The 9,835-nt window shown below is 35.6% G+C and overlaps 1 protein-coding gene and 1 pseudogene across 1 annotated transcript in view; both read right to left on the bottom strand.

Annotated features, from left to right (window-relative positions):
- Positions 1 to 2,330: 2,330 nt before the first annotated feature.
- Positions 2,331 to 4,698, bottom strand: LOC127739654 (disease resistance protein Roq1-like; annotated as a pseudogene).
- Positions 4,699 to 6,069: 1,371 nt separating this feature from the next.
- Positions 6,070 to 9,835, bottom strand: part of LOC107489836 (TMV resistance protein N-like) — a 14,348-nt gene continuing 10,582 nt past the window's right edge. Inside the window, 7 exon segments of the mRNA XM_052262231.1 lie at positions 6,070 to 6,214; positions 6,365 to 6,498; positions 6,628 to 7,201; positions 7,280 to 8,077; positions 8,161 to 8,442; positions 8,689 to 9,140; positions 9,143 to 9,798. Coding sequence (XP_052118191.1) covers positions 6,191 to 6,214; positions 6,365 to 6,498; positions 6,628 to 7,201; positions 7,280 to 8,077; positions 8,161 to 8,442; positions 8,689 to 9,140; positions 9,143 to 9,798 — 2,920 coding nt within the window. The 3' untranslated portion in view covers positions 6,070 to 6,190.

The following is a 9,835-nucleotide window of genomic DNA, read 5'->3' as shown; positions in this document are numbered from 1 at the left end:
ATTGCCTTGGCATTTAACTCCACCTTCTTCCTATCTTCCTCGGTCCAGCTTGCTTCTGGTTTAAGAGTGACTACTCCTTCAGCACTTGTGGTAGATGGGAATTGAGGACCTTCTAGGATGATCTTCCATAGTCTGTAATCCACTGCTTGTACAAATATCTTCATCCTCTCCTTCCAATAGGTATAATTTTTTCCATTGAAAAGAGGAGGTCTATTGCTTGATTGACCTTCAGTCAGATTGTAGGACACCACATTTGCGCCACTGTTTTCTGCCATGAGGATCTTTACTCCAAGCTGCAAAGCTTGATCTCTTTGAGACCAAGCTCTGATACCAATTGATGGTTTCAGTGGCTAAGAGAAGGGGGGTTGAATCTTAGCCCCCTTTTTTGCTTGATAATACTTGCTGACTTGTCAAACTAATTCTGGAAACTTTTACTCTTTTTATCTCTTCACTGCACACGAGACTTTTTGTTTTGTCTCGTCCCTAGCCACGAGACTTTTCTTTTTGTCTCGTCACTTGGCACGAGATAATTCTGGTTTTTGTTCCTGTGTAGTAGAAAACAGAAATAGGGTAGAAAGGAGAAGAAGATTGCACCCAGATATATCCTGGTTCGGCTGCTAAGTGCAGTGCAGCCTACATCCAGTCTCCATCACAAACATGATGGAATTTCACTATAATCAATCTGATTACAACTTGTAAAGTGCTAACCCAACTTACAAGGGGATTCCCACAGAATCATGATACACAACATAGATGAACAATGGACCTCTAAGACATCTATGTCTTTTTCTTTTAATTTTGCACTCTCTGCCTTTTTCCGCTCTATGACTTTTTCATACAAACCTCACTTGTTTGCCTTTTTCCATGAGACTCAAGACATGACAAAATTAAACAGAAAAATTACAAAACAGAATACATTGAAGGAGAAGAGAAAACTGTTAGCTCAGGTAGCTCTGAGAACTCTGTGCCTTGCACACTCAAATTTTCTCCTTGCTTCAAACAGTGGCTGTTCTCAATCCGGGCACTCCATCCTTGGCTTCCTCTCCAAGATGGATTTCTGGCCCTTGATGCTTCATGATGGTGATGACTTCATCTGCTTCAATCTCTGCCTCAACCATCACTTCGCCACTCTAGCTATTCCCTGTGGTGGTTGAGCAGAATCAAAGACAAGCCATGCTTCAAGAATCTCCCTTGCTGGCCGAATCTTCATCTTCCTTTTCTGAGCATGAAGAGCTCGAGATTACCTCACCAAATCTAACCACATTTGGTGACAATCTCAGCCACTATATACTTTTATTTTTTTCTTCCATCATTAACTTGATGGTCTTGAGCATGCAACTTCTTCTTTTTCTTTGTTGATGAGCATAGCGTCCATAGCTTCCTGAACAAAGACCGAAGAAGAAACAAGAAAGAGATGAGAGAGAATAAACAACTTAGAAGAAAAGTAATTCAATGTGATAAACCACTTTGTTGGTAAAAGTTGCTTTTACTTCCCTAGCTTAGAGTGGCGTGTTGTCATTATGGCCATCAATCAATTCAGCTGAACTTTTCTCTCTCATATTTCCCATGCATCAATTATCAATATAATAGATTTTGAAATCCATCACATGGTTAAAAGCTTGGATCCGTTGGAAGCATTTTGCTTTCATTTTATCTTGGTTTCGGACCAAGTTTGGAAGCATTCATCAATAATAAGATTTGGGCTTTGTAGTATTAAAATTAAAACTGGCCCAACTAGTTAACATTTGCTTTCCTGATGAATCTTGTTTCAGATCAAGCAAGAAACTTTCATCAAAATTAACCATGGGCTTGGTTGTAACAGCATTGAACTTGGCCCATCAATATAAAAATTCAGCCACTTAATATATAACTTGTAGCAAGGCTGATTATTGGGCTTATACCACAAACTCATTTTTCGGCCCAACATAAAATCTGCACAACAAAATTATTAATTAAGCAAATATGAATTAAGATCAAATTAATAATTTTGTAATTAAATATTTTAATAATGTTTGTTCATCATCAAAATTAAATAGGAGTTTTCCAAACTCATCAAAATGGAATATGGCAATTCTCTTATGGAAGTTGAATACAGATCAAGATATGTAATCTTTTCCATTTTTCCTAATATTTCAGGAAAACTCTCAAGACTTGAACAATTCACAAGAGTGAGTTTTCTAAGAGATGGTAACATAAGGGAAGGAAGATTCCTAAGCTTTGTACAACCTTGAAAATCCAATGATCTAAGTTTACTCAAATATCCAACTGACTCATCAACATGAATCAAATTGCCACAACATGCAAAGTTTAATTCTTTTAAATTTGGGGAACATGAAACATCAGGGATATGTTTTATCCAATCATTCCAACTAAAATCCAAAACACTCATCTCCACAAACTCCTGCAAAATTCAACACAAATATATTAAAATGAATTTACTAACAATAGAAAAAAAAAAGCTTGTTGTGCTTGCCTTTAATACTTTAACTAGCCGGAGCAGTGTTAAGCAATTTTTGGGCAACTTGAGTATGGCAAGCTTCTTTGGATGAAAATCAACCGGTAAAGAATATGAAGGATATTCCCGCCATTCCAACAGTCTTAAACTATTTGGAAGATAATTGGGACTTCTGGAAAAATTGCCACTTAGAATAATAAGTGTTTTGAGGTTTTCCATCTTCTTGAAAGCCTCTCCATCCCATTCTATTACTTCAGACGTGGGAGCTTGCAGAATTATGAGTTCAATATCATTGGTTCCCTTTGAAAACAACAAGCCTCAAATAAACTTATAATACCATACATGTAATATTAGGATGTCAATACACCTAAATAAAGAATGTTTTGTATCAAAGAAACAAGCACAAATAAATAAATTATTATTATGGGAATCAAATTTGAAATAGATCAGATAATCAAGATTATAATATTAATGATGAGAAAACAAACCACCCTCATAAATTTACTTACAATATTCTCTTGTAGAACTCGTATTATATCTTCAGAAAGCCATAACCGACTACGTTTACCAGGATTTTTTGGTGATTCTTGCCGAACAATTTCTCTGCCCATATCTTGAATCAAGTCATGCTGTGTCACATGGCCATCCTTATCAATATTTATTAGAGATCTTTCAGCCAACACTCGAATACCAAGTATCGGGCTAACATCATAAAGGGCATGGAGTACATTTTCAAGATCATCAAAACTATATCCTTTGAAGCAACAAGCAATGTCAAGAAAAAGTTTCTGATGATATTCCTCCAAACCATCAAAACTTACTTTAAGTTTCTTTTGGATATCTTTATTAGGAATTCTTTTATACTCATGTAATGCAGATATCCATTCTTCTACACTTCTTCCATACAAATTTGACCCTATTACCACCAGAGCCAATGGAAGGCCAGAAGCATAGGACACTACTTTACTTAACATGTGCATATAACTTGGATCAACATTTTCATATTTGAAAGCATTCCACTTAAGCAACTCAAGTGCTTCTTTCTCATCAAATTTCTTCACTTGGTATGTTCTCTCCACCATATGACTTGCCAACAAATGTTTGTCCCGAGTTGTTATAATGATTATGCTGCCAGGACCAAACCAATCGGGCCTTCCAGCAATTGCCTGCAATTGCTCAAGTTTCTCAACATCATCAAGAACCAGGAGAACCTTCTTGCTCTTCAACCTTTGCTTTATTAATGAGATTCCTTCACTTACACTTGCTAGCTTTATATCTTTCTCTCCAAGTGTTTTTGAAAGAAATAACTCTTGGAGATATGCTAAACCATTTTTATTTGAATTTTCCCTCACATTTTCAAGAAAACATAAACCATGAAATGGGTCAGCAATCAAGTTATAAACTTCTTTAGCAAGTGTGGTTTTACCTAGTCCACCAACTCCATATATCCTACCATAAGGGCTCCACTATTGGATCCACCATTCAGAAGCTTGTTTACTTCCTGTACTCGAGATTCCAGTCCAATGGGGTAATCAGCAACATGCAAAGGAGTACGATCAATCCTGTTTGAGATCTCCTTCACAATCTTCTCAATGAAAGCATGTTCATATTCCCTTCTGTCCAATAATAAATGTCACAACAAAGTGATGCTAAATGCAGCATATACAAAGGAACTCTTTCCTCTAAAGGTTTTGATATAAAATGTTTTCATAAATCAAAATATCAGACAGTAAAAACCATACTGAAGCTTGAAATCATTGCCAGACAGGTTGGCTGCTTCATGCAGAGCTCTCCTCCATTTCTGCAATTTCTTCTTGTCACCCATGAACCTCTCTTCATGCTTAGTCAACGCAACTGCATAGCTTCCTTTTTGGTGTCGTACGTCACAAGGATCAACATCATAAAAGACCGAAAAAACCAACCGTCCGTTCCCCTTAACGCACTCCATGATCTTGACAAGTTCATCTAAACAAAAGGAAGAAGATGCATAGTTCTTGGAGAACACTACAATGGCAATTCTAGATTCTTCAATTGCCTTGACAAGTGATTCTGTGATTTCCTCTCCTTTCCTAAGCTCCTCATCATCAAAGAAGGTACGGATTCCTTTTCTATCGAGAGCATTGTTAGAGATTGTTAGTGAAACCATAGCGAGTATCACTGCCTCTAAAGCTGATAAACACATCATAGGTGAATGCATAACAAAAGGAAGAGGAATAAGAAGAGGTGAGTGGTAGTGTTGACATGATGATACTAAAAGTCTCAGACCAAAAACAAGGACCTCAGTTAGCATTAGAACATAATGGCTAAGAGGGTAGTATTTATGACAACATCAAAACTAACATTATTACCAAGTAAGTAAGTATTGCCAAAAAGTAAAAGGAAGAAGAAAACTGTGAGGGAATATAATACAAACAAAAGGGCAACAAAGTAAATTACTGATGACTCCTCTGTCATCATGTCCTTATTCTTTTGCCATAGTAAGTAGGTAGGAAGATAGGGTTGCTCTAATAAAATACTAACTTCAAGCACTCCCATCTTGACTATTCTTTTTATCTTTATCATGTTACACAAAAACCAAAAAAGGAAGTCTTATTTTTACAACTTGCTTTACTTCACATTTTTTATTAGGCACTGATCGGATATATTGGTTTACTTGCCCTTTCTATTTAGCCTTTTTTAAGCATATACCTATTAGTGATGTAGAGGGATTTGGTGTACATCATTTTTTCTTAAAATACCTTTCATCAATATAATTCATAAAAGATAAAAGATATATTTTACTATTTCCAAGACTTGAACTCATAGTCATAACCTTTTAGTTAGAGTCTAAGATACTTATTACCTCAAAATGAAGAAATAGGACAAAATTACTTACTACCTCAAAATAATGTATAAATTTAAATATACATTTTATATACAGATCAAACCTAAATACATTACATGGAAGACAGAAAGTACTGTCATAATCAATCTGAGTTTATTTAAAAATAAAATGGCAAGATTTAGGTCTCAACTCGCATTGAACCAAGGAAGTTTCCATACTCTGATATCACCAAGAAGACGATGATAACTGAAAATGATAATAATAAAATTGTCATTACTTTCTTCGACAAAAGATAAATCACCAATCAGATAAAAGCTTGCAAATATTGTAGCTTACAAGTATTCATTCATTTTCTTTTTCTTTTTATCAGAAACTTCAGCTTAGCAGCTGAGGAAAACTTTTACCAGCCATTATATATGGCCTCATAAGAAATAGAACTATATATATGTATGTGTTTAGAAATTTAGCAAACCTGGGCATTAAATTTCAATCATTGAACAATATAAATAGAAAGAGCCAACTTACCTTCTAAGCCTTGATTATAGGAGCCTTTCCCTCAGAGAAGAGGAGGAAGAAGACATAGATGAAGAAAATAAACCACATAACCACAGTTTCCACTTGGCAGTTCTATGACTCAATCTCGTAATTTCAGAGTCACTATCACTCATGGTTATTTCTTTACTTGAAACTAGTTGGTTTGTTGGATCTGTCCCTTCACAATCAATTGAATTCCATGATTCTCGTGCCACTGATGGATTCCATGATCCCTGTGGCTGTGTCACTGGACCCCATGATTCCCATAGCATTGGATCCAATGAATCCAGTGGAAGCGATTCTTGTCTTGGATCCCACGGTTCGCATGACATGTAACTCCATGATTTTGGTGTCATGTTCTTGTCATTTGAGGCCTCCTATTCCATTGCATACAAAATTACCTGCCTTAAAATTCATAATCCATGCATATCATAGATATTATACAAACATGTAATTGTCTTGAGTACAAATTCTCTCATGTGAATTTTTTAGCATGATTTGGTTCTCTGTGAATTTTTTAAATTTAACACATGTCAAACTTCACAACTCACACTTGTAAGAATAACAATATCCTGCATGGAATTGATGTTGAGCATTGTTCCTTCCCTTTTTGCTTTGTTCACTTTTTTATGACCTTTCAACTTCTTATGATCGATCCGAGTTAAATTTTTTTGTTCTTGCAAACCTGAAAGTGAAAAAAGATTATAGACTTAGCCGATGAAAGAAGGGAGAAGAATATACAAGATATATGCAGAGAAGCAAAACATACACAAGTAAAAATTAGTAATGCTTGCCAGAAAGAAAACTATGTTACCTTGGACAGTGACTGTTGAGGTTTCTTGATTCAGTAAATGATATCTACCCTGAGATAACCATCTGGAATTAAGAAGAATTGGACTATACTGGATATGAGTGTCAGGATCGGAGAATCGGATATCATGCATGTTACTTCTTTTTTCAATTACATGAACTCCAATTTGCATGCTCCCCAAATCCTCCAATTCTCGAGGCACAAATATGTTGTAATGGTAAAGAGATATTACTGCTTTGTTCCATCCATTTTTCAAAAGCATTTCATCCACATCAGCTGCAAAGGTTACTTGCTTCATACTACATATATATACATGATGAAGATGTGATACTATATTCAAAGTTTCATTAAAAAGTTCTTCAAAATTGTTGTTGCCTTTGATGATCAATCTCACTCCAATCCGAAGTTCTCTATGATTAGTAAGCCTTTGGTTAAAAAGAACACAGAGAGATAAGGCAGGGAACTTATTACGAAACCAGAAAGATATTGGTTGTCCATCACTCTGAAGTTCAAACCAATCTGGAACCTCTGTTCCTGGCAAAATAAATGCCTTGTCTCCACCATCCTCATGGAACTCCTGGCAGCCATAAATAGTTCTTGAGTTAGTTGATAAACATGTAGATGTTGGTATCAAATCAAAGTCAACCTAAAATACCTTATTCAACAATGTCATCCTGCTGGAGTAACTCATGGATGTGTTGTGCATTGCATACAATATTTCTATGTTGGGTGGAATCCCTCTAATTTCTTGTAGATTCTTGCATTCATTCAGATAAAGAATCTCCAAAAAGCGGCATTCGCTGATGCATTCCGGGAGGATTGTGAAATTACAATATGACAAGTTTAAAACTTGCACATTGGGAAACTGAGGAAGAAATATTTGAAGGAATTCATCAGATATATTGCAAGTACTGAAATCAAGACTTGTTGCATTTGAAGACAGCACTAAGCTCCTTTGCTCTATATCATCACCTTCATATGGTGTTAGCAAGCACTCACATTCCCACAAGTCCAAAGCATTAAGTTCTCTCAACATGAAAATGCTGCTTGGCAATAGAATAATTCCGGAGTGATGCAGTTCTAATAGTTGAAGCCCAGAAAGATTATAAATAGAATAAGGCAACTCCTTTATACAAGTGTCAATCAAAGAAAGTTGTCTTAACTTCTTCATTTTTCCTTGTATTTCTGGAAAACTCGCGAGACTTGAACAACCTGAGAGATAAAGTTTTTCAAGAGAGGGCAATGCAAGCGAAGGTAACCTCCTTAGCTTTTGGCAACCTTGAACATCGAATATTTTGAGTTTACTCAAAAGTCCAACAGATTTGTCAATTTTAATTAAATTCTCACAATCTGCAAAGTGTAATTCTTCTAAATTTGGGGCACCGGATGCATCAGGTATCTGTGTTGTCTGTCTATTTCCACTGAAATTCAAGACTCTCATATTAACATAAGTCTGCAAAATAAAGAAGAAGAAAAATTTTCTCAAAATGAAACTACAAACATAGAGAAAGATAAAAACCTGTTAATATATTTTACCTTCAGTATCTTGAGAAGCTGGAATGATGAAAAGCAACTATTGGGTAAGTTGAGTATGGCTAACTTCTTTGGACGAAAATCGGATGGTAAAGAATCTAAAGGATATCCCTGCCATTCCAAAACTCTTAAGCTATTTGGAAGATGTTTGGGACCTTTAGAAAACTTACCATTTCGAATGATAAGTGTTTTGAGATTTTTCATCTTCTTGAAGGCTGTTCCATCCCATTCTAATACTTCATATATGGGAACTTCCAGATTTATCATGTTAATTTCACTAGTTCCCTTTGAAAACAAAAAGCAAAAGTCAAATACAATGCATGCATATAATGTTAGAGCATGAAATAAAAGATGTCCTAGCCTATTACAAACGACAAAAGAAACTAGTTTAATTAGATATAGTTAATAACAGAATGGAAATTGGAAACAGAGGAACAAATAACTGTTGTGATAAAATATGTTCAAAGGAGATTGAGCAAGATAAAAGGTTCATGATGGAGGAAACCACCCATAGTTACAAGTTATACTCACCGTGTTCTCTTGTAAAACTTGCATTATATCTACAGAAAACCATAAACGGCTGCGCTTCCCAGGCTTTTCAGGTGATTCTTGACGATCAATTTCTCTACCCATGTCTTGAATCAAGTCATGTAATGTCACAAAACCATACTCGTTAATCTTTATGAGAGATTTTTCAAGCAACACACTAATACTAGATTTCGGGTTGACATCATGATGAGCATGGAGTATGGTTTCAATCTTTTCCCTCTCATATCCTTTGAAGCAACAAGCAATGTCAAGAAAAAACTTTTGTTGATATTCTTCCAAAGCATCAAAGCTTATTTTAAGTATCCTCTGGATATCTTTATTAGGAGCCTTTTTGTACTCACATAATGTAGACATCCATTCCTCAATAGTTCTGCCAAATAAGTTGGAACCTATTATAATCAAAGCTAGTGGAAGACCAGAAGCATAAGACACAACTTTTTATTCAAAACATTCTTATAACTTGGATCAACCTTTTCATTTCTAAAAGCATTCCAATTGAGCAACTCGAGTGATTCTTCCATATTTAGGTCATCTACCTCATAGGTCCTCTCTACCCCATGTGCTGCTAGCAAATGTTTGTTCCTAGTTGTTATGATGACTCTGCTACCATAACCAAACCAATCAAGTCCTCCGGCAATCATTCGCAATTGCTCGAGTTTGTCAACATCATCAAGAACCAAAAGAATCTTCTTTCTTGAGAACCTTTGCCTTATTGTTGAAGTTCCTTCACCAACACTTGCTAGCTTAATATCCTTTTTTCCAAGTACTTTAGAAAGAAGTATCTCTTGGAGATATGCTAATCCATATTTGATTGAATTTTCTCTCACATGTTCAAGAAAACATAATCCTTCAAATTGGTCTGCAATCAGATTATAAACTGCTCGAGCAAGTGTTGTTTTACCTATTCCACCAACTCCATAGATCCCCACCATTTGGTTTCCACCATTAGATCCATCACTTAGAAGCATGACTACTTTTTGCACTCGAGATTCTAGCCCAATAGGATAATCCGCAACATATAAAGGAACACGACTAATCCTACTCCAGATTTGTCCAGTGATCTTCTCAATAAAAACATATTCATATTTTTTCCTGTCCAAGGAAATATATCATGTTAAACTGAGAATTC

The sequence above is a fragment of the Arachis duranensis genome, chromosome 5 (assembly GCF_000817695.3).
Source record: "Arachis duranensis cultivar V14167 chromosome 5, aradu.V14167.gnm2.J7QH, whole genome shotgun sequence".
NCBI classification, from domain to species: Eukaryota; Viridiplantae; Streptophyta; class Magnoliopsida; order Fabales; family Fabaceae; genus Arachis; species Arachis duranensis.
This window is presented reverse-complemented; position numbering and strand designations above follow the sequence as displayed.